Source organism: Porites lutea, chromosome 14, assembly GCF_958299795.1.
Source record: "Porites lutea chromosome 14, jaPorLute2.1, whole genome shotgun sequence".
NCBI classification, from domain to species: domain Eukaryota; kingdom Metazoa; phylum Cnidaria; class Anthozoa; order Scleractinia; family Poritidae; genus Porites; species Porites lutea.
The window spans coordinates 15,985,601-16,005,589 of record NC_133214.1 but is presented as its reverse complement, the minus strand read 5'-3'; the positions used below and the strand labels follow the sequence as shown (position 1 = coordinate 16,005,589).

Sequence of the window (19,989 nt, the reverse complement as noted above, 5' to 3'; positions counted from 1 at the left end):
CATGGGTTATGTTAAGCAAGCTTTTCCATTTGTCAGGTGTCATGTTAAACCCTTTAAAGTTCCAAGAGTGACCAAAAACAGTGTTCTCCTGACAACGTCAATATGCGCTCAAGAAAAAATGTTATGAGAAGTATTCAAATGATCACTTAAGCAGGGCTGTCAACTCTACTGGATAATCCGGGAGACTACAGATTTTGAACTGTTTCTCCCGGTCTCCAGATTAGAGTCTTAAATCTCCCGCATAATTGTCGAAGTTTGCCATTTCTTGTAACTGTTCGACTTTCTGACAGTGAAATTTCAAATATTTTGCCTTATTTGAACTATTTTACTATTAACATCAGACGTTTCTTCACAAACTCCTGTATGCCATTGTAATATACGTAATAATGTGATTGGTGGGAAGTAAACCAATTAGGTCAAATGTTACAATTCCAACAACATCTTTTTCGCGCGTTTTTTCACAAATGACGTCATGTGCCGTGCATTATGACGTCATCTACCATCCCTTCCCCATCAATTCTCAATATTTGAAGACTTGGGGGGTTGACAGCCCAGCTTAAGAGAAAATGCTTTTATTGTTTAACAAATTCTCTCAACTTATTCTATGGGAAATGTACGGAGGTCAGTCTGGAGAATGGGGTTTAAAGGTTTGAGAGGCTCCAGTTGATTCTTATTGTCTTTATTTTTGCAAAACACATCGGGCTCTTATTTAGTGAAAAAACCAAACTTCACGATTATCCAGACTTTTTCCTCGTCTCCATCCAAAGGTATTATTTTCTTCTTTGGGCTTTGAAATAATGCCTTTGAAACAGATATTCCTCCTTGTAAGAGAACAAAAGTACTAGTCGCATTTATTGCAAATGACAAAGTGCATTCAGAGGAATGTCGAAACTTTGCGCCAAGGGAGCCGCGAGAGAACGCGCGTGCAAACGTCTTCTTACGCGTACGTCTCTCGCAAAGACCTCGCGCGCGACAACCCTAAATCGCAAGTGTAACGGGTGCCATTTTAGCAAGTGTTCTAGCCAGTGTTGCGGGGTAATCTTCGTTTTAAACAATTCGAAAGTAGTGATGAGTAAGATCTCATTTACATTGATATCCTGACTCTTGATTGTCCTAACCATTAGCTCCAGTCCCGTATAATTATGCCCTTTTGATTCGCCGAAGTGGAGACAAGCGTTATTCCGCCGCTTGCATGCAAGCTAAGCAGGGGAGTTGTGTTTCGAGACCGCTTGAGTCGTTGCTTTGTTCTCAGCTCGTGTTTTTTGACCTTGCACGCGACACGTGCAAAGTGAAGCGAGGAACGTGGAAATCGCTAGCGCGAGCAGGGAATGATAGTAAGGCTTTTACCCTTCCCGTCATACCTACATACATGTTTTTTATTTGGAGTCTTATACAATAAATAGTATATCAACTATTTCCAAATAACTAAAATTACAAACGACAAAAATTCCTAACCATATTTCTCTCCCTTCGCCCCCCTCTTTCCCCTTTAATTAAAGTCGCGATCGCGAGATCCTGAGAACGAAGCAGGAGTGTTCATAAGTATTGCCATCCCCGAGGCTAATCGCAAATCAATTCGCATTCATTCAATATTCATCGCGACAGTTCCAACTAACTTACTTTGTCAAATTTAGGCGAACCCTCCTGGAGCTGAATTCCTAAAAACCATAATAAGTTCAGAAAGAGAAAGAAACTTTCGCAGTAGCTTGTTTACTTCCTCCATAAAACGTGAAATTCGGCATTTTCACGTCGTAGTTGTGCTGTGACGGCAAAGAAATGTACAGAAAAGCGTGATGCACGTGTAAAGTGGTTGTTTTGCAAATCTTAACCTATTGTTTTTTGACGTACCCGTTCCCGTTGCCGTCGCCGTCGTCCAGTAAGGTCCCTGATAGAGAGATTTAGAATTAAATTAACTGGAAAAACCGTGGACGAAGATCCTGCTAGTTGTAAACGTGGGATCTCTAGAAAAGAGATCTAATCAGCCAAAATATAAAGAACCAAGAACGAGAAGTCCAAAGACTACTGCAGAGCTGATTCAGAACGACGTGTATTGTTTTTTTATAACAATATTTCAGCTGGCCATACCAGCCTTCTTCAGGTTGACAGATATTACTGAACTTATGTAGCAATCACAATATTACATAGATGGAGAATGTCGCAATAAAAATTGTTTAAAAGGGAGAGGCGGAAATGACGTACAACACAAACACTGGAAAGGAAAAATACTAAGGATATGGATTACAATAATTCGTCACGGCGGTTTAGGCCATGAGGTTCAAGAGTCATGGCCTTATCTATCAAATGCAACTTCCTGGCCTTACGAACTGAGTCACGTGAATCCTCTCTTGATTTTCTCTAGTGGGATTAACTGCATGTCAGTATTATATATATATAATATTATAATATATATAATATATTTTATTATTATATATTATTATATGAGAATGGTTAGAGTGAGAGAGAAAGTGTTTAGAAACAGTAGTGGGTTTAGATTTAATGTTAGTTTTGTCGACTGCACGTCTGTGTCCATTAAATCTGTCCTTGAGACGTTTCTTAGTTTCACCAGAAACTCATAAGGGGTTGTTCAACCCCTCATGAGTTTCTGGTTTCACCTATATATTGTAAATTACAACGGTTACAGGGGTTCAGACAAATTTTTGGACGGACGAATTTTTACCTGGGAGTTAAAAGGCCCCAAGAGAAACAATGTTTATGCAAAATTTTGGGGTGACAAAAAAAGCGCATTATGATATGTCATTGTATTTTCTGGAGTGGTCAATGACGTCCTGTCGGTCTTAAAACTCTCCCCAGTCTCCTCTCATAAAACGATCATTTGAATCGAAGGGCTTTGTCGTCTTGATGCAATAAAACAAGCCTAGTGATCCTCCCTTTTTTTGGTGTTTTTTAAATCGTTAAAGGTAGAGGAAGGAGAAAAAAAGGGGTTATAGATGTTTTATTATCAGTAATAATAGCGTAGAACTCCTCTTTTTAGGGGAGTATGCAAGATTCACTTTACCGAAAATTAAAAGATAATAGCTTATCAGACAATGATGAGCAATATATAATGTCAACTTTAATTTTTGACGGGCACACAAAGAGATTACAAGCGTGTTGACCCCATCTTTTTATGGCCGTTTTTCAATTCCTATAAATGGCTTTTATTTCAGTTGTTTTTAATAATATTTTTCAAGGGAATTACCTTAGAACGGTTTACGATTAGAAGAGATGCCCGGCCACAAACAAGTTTTCTTTTTTATGTTGATTCTCCCTCGGCTTGCCTTGGAAACGTGTCAGACACTAACCATGGACACTGCATAGGGCAAAAACTGCCATCCTTTATTTGCTAACTCCGATTTATAGCCTATTTAATTAAAAGAAAAAAAATAGAAAAAATTTACGAAGTTGCTGGTACTAACGATGTGTTTGACATACCCAGAATCTTAAACAACTAATCACAGTTGCTAGTAGATTTGGATTATTAAAAAGAGGATAACAGTGTCTTGTCAGTCGATCACCTCAGAAATATCAGACTGGGCAAAATAAATTTTCTGTATAAATTTAAGTAAATTGTTGAATCTAAATAAACAAGGTTCTGTTACGGTCCATTTTATGGGATTATTTTCCATGATAGTTCAAAAAACAAATGTCGCATTCTCTATCAAAACCCGAGAAGTGTGTTGCATGTTTTGAAACATGTCTTTTCAAGTGAAAGGCCACCAGAGCTGTTTTTATCCGCGTGTGTGGTCACGCGACGGTCTTCATTTTTGTCTTAAAATGATCGCTGGTTTTTATAGAATCATAGACATGCTAAAAGTGAAAACAGACAAACTTTTACCGGGAGCCTACTCCTGCTTTTACTAAAAGTTTTTGTGGGGGTCAGACACATACAACGATCTCAACTACGTCAGCAGCAAACGGGGAGAAATTTTGCACAAAGAGGTCATTCATGTGAATAATTTAAAGAGCTCTTATGATCTTGATAATATTTTGATCGTGAATACGGATTTGTTTATTTTGAAAAGAAGGACCTCTCTGTGTTTGTAAGAAGATCCAAGTAGCAGGGGAGATCTCATTGGGACGGAATACAATACAGGCGGGGAAAACAGTTGGTTACAAGATCAGCACTTCGAATCACGATAGAGCCGCCCTGCCTGGTAACGAGAATCAAGTGCTTGATCTGAGAGGACGAAAAGAACGTGTAATTTCGGTTCACCTTAAAAGTTTAACTTTGAAACGAAAAAGTACTTAGAGCCTATTTATATTCCTTTTAATTTGTAGTTAGGCAAAGAAATAAACAACATTTTAAGCAGATAAAAAGATTACACTTACTTTTTGCGTTCATGGGCTGATCCAAAAAAGATATTCCTATTAGTTGTCACATGGGAGAATTGCAGCACCAATCAGCATTGAAGGTTTTCTCACCTTTGCAGTTGTGGCGGGTTTTATTCCGCTATACCGGTACCGATATCGCCGCTGAAAATGGCGAGGAAAAACTCGGGGAAACAAGGTTGGTGATATTTTGAATTGATGGAAAAGCTGACAGTTATTCCCGAAATTTAGAGAAATCGAAACCAGACTTTATTTTCCGCTTTTCTAGGAAAGGATTTCTTCGACAGTAGAAACGGCGGTGTCATTGCAGACTTGAATTTCGCTCATCACCGAACTTCCTCAAATCCTAAATCACAAGTAAGTAAAGTTTGTTCGTTTGCTATCGGAAAAAATCGCTTAATCGTGAATTAATCTGGTTTAACTGATCGATGACAAAGGTATTTTTATTTTACACAACCCTGCAAAGATTGCCTTCATTCGCGAAGCTGTCCCCCTTCGAAGCAAAGATGACATAACCTTGGTCCTACAGACTTGCGACTACGACGTGGCTGCAGCGATTGCTTGTTTCACGAACGGTAAGTCTAGCTTATTCTTTCAACATGGCCTAGTTGGAAGCAGTTACCGCGCCTAAAATTGAAATTCTAGCTGAGTGTTTTGCTGAACGTCCCATATTGTGTCGTTCAAAGTTTCGAGTAATAAAATCATTGTGGACACAAATGCATCCCGTTTCTACGCATAGAAGAATGTCAAATTCCACCAAATATTCATCAACTTACGTGTTTCCTTACTCTTTTTACTATACCAGGTGAAGCAGATAATCTCTTAAAGGAATGGAGAACCCAAGGGAAAAAGTCTAAGGTTTGAATTCTAAAACTTTTTTCCACTTTATTAACTTGGGTTTTTCGAGCCTTTAATTATCTGTCACGTCACGGAGATACGACGTTGATAGTTTGTATAAAATATTTAAATGGGTCACTCGATATTGAAACGTATTTCAAGGCGAAAATCTATACCCGGGAATATGAACCAATTTCGTGCATTTGTGTTGAAAAAAGGCAGAAAACTTATAAGTTTTGCAATTATATACTTACTCTCTTAGTTAGAATTATGTTTGACGTTCCGAGAAGTGATTTGTTAACTCAACAACGGGAAAATTTGGCCGACTATTACTTTCTCGAAGAATTAAAGGTAAAATCTTGTCGCTTTCTGTATCATTATCAAGATCCACTGGAGTACATTTGTTTCAGTTTATTATGCTAAATAGTCCTCATTTATCCATCTTTTTACGCAGGCTATTGCAATCGTAAAATATTCCAGAAACTTCCGGCTATGCTTATTGTTGGAGTAATTGACATGGGATTTTTCTAAGTAGTACGTTTCCCCGTACCATGAATCTGCATAAAATTATTGAAGGACGACTAAATTGCAATATGCTTTGTATGAATGAAGGTATAAAATGGAATAAGAAAGTAAGAGCGTGATTCTTTGATACATTTTGAGAGGTTCAACATGCACGCCTTATTTCTACTGCAACACCAAAGTTTTAATCCTTATTTTGTCTATTTATATTATTGCATTTATTTCTTTATTGTTGAGGAGAGGAGCATTCAAAAATTTTTCTATTTTTACCTAGGTGATATTTTCAAATGAATTTTTATGATTCTTATACAACAGCACCTAACAGGAATACTAGAGTATACTCAACTGGAGCTGATATCCAAAAAACTTTACATTATTGTACAAATATAGAATAAAATTTAGTACTTGTACGCAAAGTCACACAAAAAGATAAGCATGAAAATGACAATCAACTTAGCATTTTAGACAGGAATTGCCCTCCCAGAACATTAGAAAGAGTATTTGAGAGCATCTAGATTTCAAAATTTTCTGGTGACGGCTTTTCGCATATACTGCAACTGAATCCAATTCCATGTGCATGTCATGCTATAATATTAAACTTAAAATTTATGTTCAGACACATGCAAGGTAAAATGTAAAATGCCAGTGTTTTCTACATATGGTTTATTTCAAGAAGTTATCTACCAAAATTAGCATTGATAATGCTTCATTAAGTTGAAAACTAAATTCCAAACCTTAATGACTTATTTGAAAATAGAAAAATATCGTGTAAAAACACCAAAAGTATAAGAAATCTCACAAAGTCTTTTTGAAGTTGTTTCTGATCTTTTCTTAATGTAAATTCTAATAAATATTATAAAAACTAAGCAGGGCAATAGAAGCTCTAAAAGCTTATTTTGAAAGCTGTGTTGATAGGTCGGTTTCATTATTCATGGGAAAAAAGCTTGTTAGAGTGCACCGATTATAAACAGCTGTCCTTTAGCAAATATTGCTATTAAAACAGGTGTATGTTCTATGATAAGCTGTGTATATTCTTCAGTTATGTATCGTTATTATATCAATACAAAAAATTTTCTTCTATGATTGGTTCTTAGCTTTCCGTACATTTGTTAAGGGAACTGGAAGTTAACAAATCGATGCAAGAACAGGTTTAATTGTTAGCAAGAGTCGAGATCATTTACCATCAACCCACTGCTTATAGAGAACCAATTTACAGACTCTGCTCTAAAACAGAGTGCATAAACCTGTTATTATTATTCTTCCCTACTGAGAAGGACCTCATCACTTATAAAGCAATATATCGAATTTTACATGCAATTTTCTTGTAATGCAAACCTGTTTTATGGTTCTATGGACTTGTCTACTAGGAATGACTGTATATGTAGTTTTTACATCCGGGATATTAAAATAAATTTTAAGAGATGAAAAAATGAGATAAATGAGATAAAAAAGTAGAAATTAATTGAAGGGCTTCATGTGAGAACATCCCCTATAAAATTATGTTATGTTTTGGACAACACTCGAAACTGTTATTTTCTCTAGTTCATACTTTGTTTTTGAGAAGTAGACAAAGGACAGTCAGAAACAACCCAGGTTAAAAAAATTTTAACCTGAATTCAATCTTGACCTGCAACACATATATGTCAAAAAATTAATTAAGTTTACAATTATGGAGCTCTCATGGGCTAAGCTAATCTGAAATTTTGTTAATATAATACGTTTTAGTTAAAAATAACTTTCAACTTTCAACCTTTCAACCTGTCTAGCTCCTTACCCTAATCATAAGTCAGGAACAAAAAAGTGAACCTATCCTTAAGTTTGGATGGTTTTGTTAATTTTGTTTCTGACTTAATTATGATTAAGGTTGGGAGACAAAGGAAGTCCTGTTACAATCCATAGAGTGCATTTTGTTTATATTTATACAGTTACAGCAACCAAAAAAATGATATTGTTATGCATGTGCAGCCAACTCTCTAAGACGGACACCTCTTGTACCGGCACTGTGTCTGTCTTAGAGAGATGTCCTTCTTATAGAGAGTCAACTATAAGGGGTAAAGAAAGGCAGGGACCAACTCTAGGCATCCATTTTAGTGAGGTGTCTGTCTTATAGAGGTGTCCATTAAGAGAGAGATGACTGTGTAATCAACTCCCTCTAAGACAGACACCTTTGGGACTGGCACTGTGTGTCCGTCTTATAGAGAGTCAACTAAAAGGAGTAAAGAAAGGCAGGGAACAACTATAGATGTCCGTTTTACTGAGGTGTCCATCTTATAGAGGTGTCCATTAGGAGAGAGTTGACTGTATAATCAACTCCCACTAAGATGGACACCTTTGGGACTGGCACTGTGTGTCCATCTAATCAGGGCTGTGCTCTAGCAGAGCCCGGTGGCCCCTGGCACCTAACTTTTGCCCTCGGGCGACTAGAAAATCTCAGATTTTTCATACAAATCATATGCTGGGCACCCTAGATTTTACAGTTTCAGGGCACTGGGCTCCCTTCAATTTTCCTTAGAGCACAGCCTTGAATTCTTATAGATAGTTAACTGAAAGGAGTAAGGAAAGGCAGGGACCAACTCTAGGTGTCCGTCTTACTGAGGTGTCAATCTTATAGAGGTATCCATAAAGAGAGATTTGACTGTATAATCAACTCCCTCTAAGATGGACACCTTTGGGACTGGCACTGTGCGTTCGTCTTATAGAGAGTTAGCTGAAAGGGGTAAAGAAAGGTAGGGACCAACTCTAGGTGTCAGTTTTAGGGAGGTGTCCATCTTATAGAGGTGTCAATTAAGAGCGAGTTGACTGTATAAACAACTCCCTCCAAGATGGACACCTTTGGGACTGGCACTGTGTGTCCGTCTTGTAGAGAGTCAACTAAGAGGAATAAAGAAAGGCAGGGAACAACTATAGGTGTCCATTTTAGCAAGGTGTCTATCTTATAGAGGTGTCCATTAAGAGAGAGTTGACTGTATTTAAACAACTCCCCCTAAGACAGACACCTTTGGGACTGGCACTGTGTGTCCATCTTATAGAGAGTTAACTGAAAGGAGTAAAGAAAGGCAGGAACCAACTCTAGGTGTCCGTTTTAGTGAAGTGTTGGTCTTATAGGGTTGGCTGTACACATGAGATAGCTAAACCCCATTGACACTGTACCCTCATTTTAGATCTTTTAGCCTCTCACTTGCAAATTTGGTGGCCAAAATGTCTGCAGGCACTTTTTTTTGTTGTAAAATATAGAAGGAAGTTTAGAGCCATTTTAATGTCATTGCTTGAGAAATCTTGTTTGAATTGTCCAGCAACAGGTAGGCATCCATGGTCTAAAAGCTTATTGCAATGTCATTGGTCTTTGATTAAGACTTCTGGGAGTGATATAGTACATCAAACATGTGGCTTCAGTTTTTTTAATCATTATTGACTGCGTTTTGTTTCCAGAATGGTAACTCTGCTAAAAAGAAACAAAACAAGAAAAAACAAGCAAAACAAAGTGAACCTGATGCTGCTAAAGATGATCATGTAGAAAAGGACAGTGAAAATACTGTACAGCCAATTCAGAATGGTCATGAAGGTACAGTTAATGTTGACAATCCATAGCATCTTGAAAGTATAATATCATTTCAAAAGTAGGTTGAGTTTGATCGTCCGGGTGAACATAGTCCCGAATAGGACTGTTGTTGTTGACAGTGACTGATGTTTCGACAACCTGAGTGGTAGTGATCTTCAGAGTCAAAGTGAGTTGTATCACGTCAGTTGATGGTATTATACTCTGGTTATTGGTCAATTACGTCGCAATGTTATTGGTCGTCTGTCAGTTAAGCCGTGATGTTATTGGCTATGATATCATTGTGTACCATTTTGTGTTGTTACTATGTACAAGAATCCACACTAATCTACTGTTGGGCCAATGAAAATTTGATTGTATTAAGGGGATGGTTATAATTATTAGGTAGAAGTGACACATTGTCAATGTCTTGTCTAAACTATCACTCTTGTAACAGCTTTTGATAAAAAGCATTACTTTGTGATATTATTCAAGACTATGCCATTATATCAGAAAGTTGTAATGAGCCCATACATGGCCCTAATAGCTCTAAATCTAACAATTTCTTATAGATGATACTGTCAAATCTGAAGAAGATACAAAAAAGCCAACACCGATTGCATCGATGACATTGGAGTGTCCATCCTCCACAAATTTGCTCCATCCACCCTCACCATCAAGTTCTGAGATATCCCTTCCTTCTTCAAATTCTGATACACCAACAGAAAGCACGCAAGACCCTGAGCCTACACCCAACCATTCCACAGGAAGTCCTGGCAGTCCTAGCGTGGCTTCTGCTCCCGTGAAGTTTGAAAGAATGATGTCCACTGGTCCTGATGCACTAAAGAAGACTGTAAAGGACTTGCATCGTTCTAGTGTGTCTCTTCCAAGATTTCAGCTTCTTTTAGAAGAGGTAAAGATTATTTTGACAAAAAATGTATTTTTACGTTTTAATGGACAATAATCATGCTTAAAGTAAAATTACAGAGAGTCGACCAGAAGAAGTATAGAGAATTACTGCCAATTACTGCTGAAACCATTTTAACTCCTGGAGTGCATAGGTAAATTTGGTGTTTTTTTGTCTGAGCAGTCACATTAGTAATCAAGACACAGAATTTTATCTCTTATCAGATTGATTTTTACCTTGCAACACAATAGAATAATTCAAGAAATAGTTTTTGTAAAACTATGAAAGGTGTCATTGTAAGTAGGTTGAGTATAGTCATCTGGATGAACGTAGCCCTGAATAGGACTTAACAGTTGTTGACAGTCACTGACGTATGTTGTGACAACCTGTGAGGTAGTCATCTCTGGTTATTGACATCTCTGGTCATTGACCTTGCAGATCAATAACCAGAGTTTAATACCATCAACTGACATGATACAACTCACTTTGGCTCTGAAGATGACTTGACTGGATAGGTTATTGAAATGTCAGTCACTGTCAACAACACTCCTATTCAGGACTATGTTCACCTGGACAATCATACTCAACCTACTTACATGTATGAAATAGTTTCTGTGTTGGTATTTTGTGCAACCCACTAGCCTGTAAGATGTGATTGCCAGAAGAAAATTAAGTTTAAAATTTATAACCGTTACAGGTAAATATGTACAGTGTGTGCTGAATCCTATCCATACTTTATTTCAACAATCAACTCTTCCTTTTTAGGAGTGTGAGAATTCTTTTAAATCAATTGTTGAGACATTTAAGGAGCTAAGACAAAGGTAAGATTGATTGGACAAGCTGTTAAACTAAAATGCTGCTCATCATCTAAGGTGAAACATTTGCAAATATTAGACTGGACATCTATTTGGCCAGACACCCTTTAAGTTGGAGGAACTGACAAGCTGTTGGACGTGCATGTGGACTAAATGAGACCATGTTAAAACACAGACAATATATATATTTTTAAATTTTTTCGTGTGCAACCCCTAAACGAGACCTTCATGGCTAAATATGATGGCATTTTGCTCAGAACACCCTAAGTGAGACCAAAATCCAAAATTTACACCCTTAAGCGAGATGACGAGCATCCCCCCCTTTCATGTGCGGATTCCCCCCGCCCCCCCGGGTCTTGATGTCAGATCGCAAGAAGGATTCCAAAAGGGCGTGCAAATTTTACATGTTACTGTTATTTGCGCCTCTGGTCTGGTTACATCAACGTTTTCCGTAAGTGTGTGTATTGTTCCCCTTTTCTCTGCTATCATTGGCTTCGTAGGTTTGCTTGCTTTGGAAGTTTGTAATCAACATTGAAGGGAGAGAAGCAAAGAAAAATTAATCAGCTCATGGTTTGAACAATGTCACACAGACTTCGGTTTAAAAGCAGAGAATGTTTGACTGGAAAATCACGATATTGTCTCTAGACATAACCCATTATTCAGGAAATGCACCACATTCTTAGCTATTGTAGTCCTTCTGGTACAAAAATAATATATCTTAGGCTCTTAATTCTGAATGGAATAAAATAGGATGTTATCTGTTACCTGAAAAATTTTTCCTTGCTGATGTTTTTATCATCATTTTTTCTTAGTTTGAATGATAGAGAAGCTCAACTTCTTGCTCAAATAGAAGGGTTCAAGAAGCAAGCAGGTTAGTTTGTATGATCAATGACATACATCGTTATGATGTTTATCTCTTTAGAGTGTGTCATAGAGCTAGCTTCTATTAAAAATTCTTTTAATTTGTCCTCGGCTGGAAAATAATAGAGGCAGGACTGTTATTTAGCGGCACTCTGAGGCACCAGCAGTGTGCAAAGAAAGTTGTGTCCGATAGGCTAGGGCTAATGGATTTTGCGGTCTGTTCTTACTTTTTTGCGGGGAATTCTAATTGCAAAGAATAATTCTTCTGTAATCTGCTGGTCATGATTTTTTACATGCTAGCTACAGCTTGCTGTGAAACTGACTATCTTTGCACCCTTCCGAAATGCCTCACTCTTGCCCTCTTGCCTCTGGGCAATGAGGTGACTGTAGGTTTTGCACAATACTAATTTTGCTGGTGACTATAGTTTCATAGGTTTAGATTAAAGTGTTTGTACTAAATTGCAGTTGAGTTGTTGGAACAAAGACAAGAGAATGCTGCAGCGTTAAAGCTGAAATCAGTACGCGTGGGTGGGATGTCAGAAACGCAAGTTACACAGTTGAGAAATGAAATCAAGGTACTAGCACTACATGTTGATGTTTATCAGAAATAATTATGATATTTTCCCAATAAAATCATAAACAAGACCCATTATGGTTGATAAAACTACTTAAGTTAGTGAAACGTCGATATAATGAAGGTCTAAGGGCCAGGCAAAATGTGTTTGCTATAATGAAGTTCGTTATATCAAGGTTCTTTTTCATATATTTTACTATTACTGGGGTATAGAAAAATATAATTATGGTTCATTACACCAAGACCTTCGTTATATCATACAGGATGTTATATTAAGGTTCCACTGTTTTAGACTGTAAAAAATTAAAGCATATCAGGTGCAATGGTGGATCACTGCATTCATGTGTGGCTGCTATGTCTTTTTTTACTATACATTGTACTCACTGTTTTCTAAGTAATATATCAAGCATGAGATGCAGTGTTTCATCACCAGATAAAATGGTAAGAAGAGAGTTGAAAATATGACACGCAGTGGAGTATTTTTGACGAACTTCGAGGTGTTTCATCTGGTGATGAAACACTGTGTCGAATTCTTGATATTTATACTTCTCAAACAAAATGATTTCAGAAGGTGAAATTAAGGATGAAAAAAAAAGCAGTTTTTCATCTGATTTCCAAACACTCATTAAACATTAATTCCCTTTGTCTTTTCTTTATGAATTATTGATGAGTTTGAGAAGAGCATATAGAAATCAGCACAACCTACAGATTACATGTAGTCAGTAATCTGCTAACCATAGAAGTTTGACTCTGATTACATGTTACCGGCACTTTGAGCAGTTACTGTCTCAGCTGTACATGTTACAGGTCAAATTTGATTTCAGGTTAATTTTGATTTAAGATAGGTTGATTCTTGATTCCCTTTGTCTCATAGCTACAGAAGACAAAGAAAATTTAAAATCAACCTATGTTAAAAAATTTTAACATGAAACCAAATTTGACCTATGACATCTCCACCCGTTCTATTCTGGGCTACATTATTACTTCAAACAGACATTATATCTAGTCTAATCATATTTTTCTAACAATCCTTTATTTACTGTGATATTAAACTGTTGGCTAATTAATGTTACAGGTCAAAATTATAAAAAAGTTAAAATTTTTTAACCAAGGTTGAATTCTCAATTTTCTTTGTCTCGTAGCCCTAATTCATGAATAATAATGACAAAATAATAATAATATTACTATTACAATAGTAGTACTATAATAATATTACAACTGTAGGGCTATTTCAGAGACAAAGGAATTGAGAGTCAACCTACAGTGTAGGGCTAAAAATTTTAACCTGAATTTAATTCTGAACTATAACAGCGCCAATTTACTCTGAATTTTAGGACATTAATACTGTTCTGTAGTGCCTGTATGGTAACACTGATACATGTTATTATCTTTAGAATTTTGTCACAGAGCGGAAGATTGATGAAGAGTTAGCCAAAACAACTCGTTTTGTAGGAGAAAAAGATGAAATATTGTCTATGATAAATAATTTTGGAAGAGGTAAGTCAAGTGTAAAGTTCATTTGGCGGTGCTAACAAATACTTTTATTCACTAAGTAATGCTGAGAAAGATAAGTAAAAAGATTTGGGATTTGATCGCAATTTACCCCTCATTTCCCCTGGCTGCTTGATTGGAAATTACAAGCTTAAAGGATATAATAGCCTGCACCACAGATGGAACTAAATTTCTGGTTAAGCCCATCTGTGATACAGCTCCAATATCCTTTTTTCTGAGCCCCTCCTGTGTATCAGGATTTGAGTATGGGACATGATTGGCCTGTTAAAAACGCCATTGTAGATTTGATAATCAGGTTGAAAATGCATTCCTGGTAATTCGGTGAGTCCATTGCGGGCCAAGAAGAGGGACCTCGGTGCTTCTTCACAGATATTACTGAACAGGATTAGATTATAGGTATGTCTGCGATGCAGGGTCGGTTATTATAGGTAAAGGGAGAGCTGTCATTCAGGGCCGTAACCTGTAACACCTGTTATGAATGAGCTCACTGGATGTTACAGGTGAGATTCCCATTTTTGGATATTTTAGGGTATTTAAAGAATACCCACAAAAATGCCAAATTTGGAAGAGTGAGACAAGTCCCTGGTTGTAACTTGTCTCACTTTGCCAAATTTGGGATTTTTGTTGGTATTCTTTAAATACCCTAAAATTTCCAATATTGGGAATCTGTTATTTTTTCCTGTGTGATCAAAGTGGAAAGCTAGAGATGACGCTATAAATTTTTGTGAGATGTCACAGGTGAATCTAATGTTCGTCACATCTGCTTCAAAACTTAATGACAGCCCTGGGAAAAGGTGATATTTTTCCTCATTCTTAGTTAATTAAAATGTATTGTTCCCCTTTTGCAGTAATGCCAATCAAAAGCTGTTACAGTCCAGTGACATTAAACCCTCCTCCACTACCAGTGAAGAAAGAAGAAGAAAACAAGGCAAATAAGGAGAGAACAGATGCTGTTAAGCCAGTTATACCAGCAACAACATTGACAAGTACTGCCACAATACCTACCATCTCCTTACAAACTGAAGAAAAGTCAACATCCTCTCACAACACTCTCCAAGAGGTGGCAGAATTGCATGCCAGACTGCAAGAGGCTCTTCGACAACAGGTGAAGTGCTATGAAAAGGTGTAACATGGTTTATGTAATCTTACATTTTTCTTTCAGCAACATTAATCATCTTGCATTATTTATTATCACATAGGATGCCATGGACATTGCTTATCCAAGCAGTATGCATGATCGATGCATACTATCATGTCGTTAAAGTGAACATCACCAAAAATTGTGGTTGCATGTTACAACCACTTATTATAGCTTTTAGCTTAGCCTGCCATGAGTCCTTCGTAGCTCCGTGGTTATCCGACTGGTGTGTGGAAGGTCATAAGTTCAATTCTTGTCAGTGACTCAGATTTCTTTCTTTGTCTTACACTGGTGACATGATGATCGCATCTTTTTCTCATAATTATTTTCACTTTGTTAACTTAAAAAAATTGTGTCGAAAAGTTTGCGGCGGGGTGTTCTTTAAAACCGTCTTATGATATTACATCATACCTCTTTCTAATAGCTCTTGCTTTTGCGACCTTGTCCCATTACACCCTAAAAATTACATCTACTGTATAATAAGGCTGATTGGACATGCCAGCTGCTTAACCCTTTAAGTTCCAATAGTGACCAAAATCAATTTTCTCCTAACAATATCCATACATTGTCAAGAGATAAGGTTATAAGAACAAATAAAATGATCACCAAAGGGAAAATGCTTTGATCTTTTATCAAATTCTCTCAAGCCAATTTTTAAGGAAATGTATAGAGATCAGTTGGGAGAATTTGTGTGTTGATATTGCGGCTTAAAGGGTTAATAGATTTGTTCATTGCCTAGAGTGACTATTATGAAAGTCTTGACTATCTTGTCTTATTTACAGGGTTTATCTTCCTCCAAGTCATCAGAAGGTGAGTTATTTTACATTTTACAACCAACAGCTTTTACAGTTTCACTTCTGTATCCCCGGCCAACTATAGACATTTTGTTTTATTAAATCCTTAAATGCTGTCAATCTTTAAATTTGAAGCTTTTTTTTAATTCCATGTAATCAGATTGATCAATTTTGTTGATAGGTGGCCCCATTAATGACAGTAGCTACATTATATTTTAATAAAGATTTTAAGAAATCCCCTAATTAAACTTACATTTATTTATTGTTACTCCAAAAGAGGTTTCATTTAATTGGCTTTACCACTGGTTTTCATGCTCAGACCGAAGTGTTATTGAAACTATCACAGTTTCACTGTTTTACAGGACTTTTCTCTAGCAGCACCCAGTGACCCTGGGCACCTTCTTTTTGCTCATGGGCGGCCAAAAAGTCTTAATATTTTCATACCAATTATGGGTTGGGCACCCTGGATTTGGACAGCCATGTTTTATGATATAGTTTAATGGTCACTCATATTTTTCAAGCATCTCCATTGCTTTTATGTTGCATCTCATTTGTTTCTATGCTATTCAACCTCTTGAAGCTTGCTGGTTTCTTATTCAGGTCAAAAGCCAAGATCTGACAACAGGAAAGGAAGGCCAAACTCAGCTCCCCACGCATCACCCCAAAATCAAGCACCATCACCAAGACCACACACCACACACCCACCAAGTCAACAGCCAAGAAAAAGCCAAAATCCACAGCATAGAGAGTCCAGAGCAAGTGAGGCAAGGGGACCCCAGCAAGATGGTAAAGATAGAAACCAGTCAAACAGGAACCCCAGGAAAGATGGTAAAGATAGTAACCAGTCAAACAGGAACCCCAGGAGAGGCAATCAACGTCGACAACCACACTCAAGAGATACCAGACCAGGGAGTTCAAATGAAAGGAAAGAAACTGCCAAAGAAGCTGAACGTTCATCACAAATCTCTGAGGAAACCACACAACTGGAGAAAGAAAAGCATTCTCAAAGTGGTAATGAGGAACTGCAGTCACAAAAATCTGATTCCACTAACAAAGAGCATGCACAGGCTCACCAGGCCAGAGAACAGAGGGATCATGGTGAAGACAGACCTCGAAACAGGAATAGAAGAAGAGGGGGACGAAGAGGTGCTGAAGGGGGCCAAAATGAGAGGGGGCCTTCAAGGGGGGTAACTGACAAAGGTAAAAATGGTCCTCCTGAAAAAGACCTATCTGAAAAAGGTCCTAGTGAGAAACAAAATCTTTCAACTGAAGGAAAGGAGGCAGAGGGTACGGAAGTAGGTAGTGATTCCCCTGCTGCAAAGAATACCGAAAGCAGCAGTGGTGTCTCTAAATTGCAGGACTTTTCAGTTGTTAATGGAAAAGAGACTGATACTGGAGGTACAAATTCGTCTGAGTGTATAAATGGTGAGAAAGCTCATGAAGGAGATACTTCAGTCAAGGAAGCACTTCCTCAAAGACCAGACAGGGGATCAAGACGAAGGGGTGCGCAGAGGGACAGAAAGGATGGACCACATCCCAGGCAGACACAAAATAAGAACTTGAATGGAACCAAGCCAGTTGAAAACGGAATGGATCACAGTTCTGTAGTGGAAGATAGCAACATTCAGAATGGCTCTGAAGACCCAAAAGAGAGTCCACAAAATGAAAAATTGCCGGTTGCTGGGAAGGAAGCTAAGATAAATGGCCAGACGCTACAAGATCATGATAAGGACTTTGATAAATCTTACGTGCCGAAAGTAAATGGATACATTCCTGTTAAGGAAGTTAATGAGGTCAGTATAGATAGGTGACATTCCAGGAAATCTCTTACAAATAATGATGCTTTATTTATGAGCCACACCTCTTGTGATGTGAAATTAATTTTGTTGTGCAGAAGATTCCTGCTCTCTTACCCTTTACTCTCAGAGTAATGTTTGCCTGATGTAAAAAAAAAAAAAAAAAAAATGGAGAGGTGTCATTTTAATCAAAACACCTTTAAGATATATTAAATGTTGTATCCACTTTAAAAAGCACGAAAATCGGTACCAAAAGATAATGGGCAGTAGTTTTTATTTGAGTAATCACACTATCTTTAAGGTTTCATCGACAGACTAGCAAGTTACAGATGGAAACCCCCTATAGAGCTTAATAAACAGTACCACAGGAAAGTACTGCTCAGTAGCTTTTATTGGAGTAGTGACAGTTAAGGATTTCATCAAGAATTCTAAAGTTAGGTCCACTTATAAGCATAATAAACAGCACCATAGCCTGGATAATACTACTCAGAAGCTTTCAGCTGAATGGTCACACTTTAAGATTTTATCTAGACTAGACGTTTCTTTAGAACCAACTTACAGCTCAATAAATAGGTCTTTTTGTACAAAAAGAAGGTAATATAGACTTAAGACAACTTGGTTTCAGATAGTAGGAAACTGCTGTTGTTGATTACTTATTGCCATTTCTTGGCTTTTTGATAATGAATTAACACATTTAATTAATTATTCCTAAAACTGAAATACAATTTAACATTTTATGTATATGAAAAATGTTAAGACACCTCAAAATGATAATATTATATATTATTTCTTCTTACTACTACTTTTTATGTGGTATTCATTGGGTTTTTCTAGATCCCTTAAAATGAAAAAGAGGGCATAATTTTGGGAAGGGAGGGTGGGGGGGTGAACCCTATTAAACAGGGTTCGTAAAGTCACGGAATTTTATAATTTCATTTTCATGGCCTGGAAAGTCATAGAATTTAATTGTCGGTCCTTGAAAGTCATGGAAAATTAAAGTTTTGTTTGGTAGATTAGTTACTGCAGATGACAAAGCAAGGATAACATAAGAAAAAGTGGAGTAATTAAACAGCGCGAACGGCACGCATTCGGTTGGGTACCAGAGTTTGTTTCTGTTGATCTGTTTGAGGTAAAAAATATGTTGAAACATGTAAAGTTTTGAAAATTTTCGAAAATGACAGCTAAACCTAATGTCATGGAAAACTAGAAAAGGTCATGGAAAAAGCTCATGGAAAGTCATTGACTTTGAAGAACTCAAAAGAGTACGAACCCTCTTGAACTCTTTAATATTGTAGACATCATTTAATTGGTTGCACAAGCTTTGTATTATATACCTGCCAACTTGCATCACTAAAGACGTAATTTTAAACAACAAGTTAGAACAATTTCTCATGGCAAACTGGATGAATATTTCTCTTTTACACATTTAATATTAGTAATGAAAATTCAGTTCAATTTTTCGCAAATTTTCCAAAAAGGTGCTTGATGTTGACTTTGTGTCCTAACTGTATGACAGCACACTAAAATTTTGTCGCCTTTTAAACAGCTTCAGAAATGCTCAAAAGTCGTCAGAACATCTTCAGACATTTTCGAAAACATTCGGAAATCTTTGGAAAATCGTCAGAAATCCTGGTAATGACAACAAAAATCTCTTGTATTTGAATCGGAAAAAAGTTGGCGGGTATAGTATTATCAAAGTTGCATGACAGCTATACAGCTCTATGCTGTTACATGCTGAAGTGTTGCCATTTCAGAGGGAAGGAGTTAAGGTTTTAATAAATTTGTGCAATGTTATTCACCGAGTTCCTTGTTATTTGCATTTCTGTGAACCTTAACCCTGTAAACCGTAACATCAAAATTCAAATTCTCCCTTGTTTTCCCTATATGTTTTCAATAGAAGTGGTGGGGAGAATTAATTTTGTTGAAGTATCAATTAGATTCATTCTAGTGTGATGTCAATTCTCATGACCACTCTGTTTTATAAAGCAGTGATATTACAAGGAGAAAATTGACACTGATCACTCTTATAATATCGGCATAGATTGTGATCTCTATAGATAGTGATTCTCACGTCATGTAAGGGAATCCAAGACAGTCTTGGACTCTGGATTCCATGCCATGGATTGTAGATTCCAGGTGCTGGATTCTGGATTCTTTGTCAGTGGAACTTGGATTCCGGACTCCAATAGGCCATTTCAGAGTTCCCCCAGGCCTCTGTTTCAAAACGAGGGTAGGTGCTCAGCCTTTGATATGGAAATCATTTTTCATTCTCATGCAAATAAAACTCATTTTCACAAGAAAGGTTGTGCACCTAGCCTCATTTTGAAAGTGAGGGTTGGTGGAACTCAGAAGTGGCCTATTATTGGTGG

At 37.1% G+C, this 19,989-nt stretch overlaps 1 protein-coding gene across 1 annotated transcript; it reads left to right on the top strand.

Moving 5' to 3' along the window:
• The first annotated feature begins 4,387 nt into the window (after positions 1-4,387).
• LOC140924123 (uncharacterized) lies at positions 4,388-19,414 on the top strand. The gene is made up of 13 exons (XM_073374141.1): positions 4,388-4,507; positions 4,598-4,686; positions 4,796-4,904; positions 5,135-5,187; positions 9,118-9,250; positions 9,796-10,136; positions 10,896-10,951; positions 11,758-11,816; positions 12,272-12,381; positions 13,775-13,877; positions 14,741-14,997; positions 15,813-15,840; positions 16,425-19,414. Exons 1-13 carry the CDS (start codon positions 4,480-4,482, stop codon positions 17,633-17,635), a joined length of 2,577 nt encoding a protein of 858 aa, XP_073230242.1. The 5' UTR covers positions 4,388-4,479; the 3' UTR covers positions 17,636-19,414.
• The last annotated feature ends 575 nt before the right edge of the window (positions 19,415-19,989 follow it).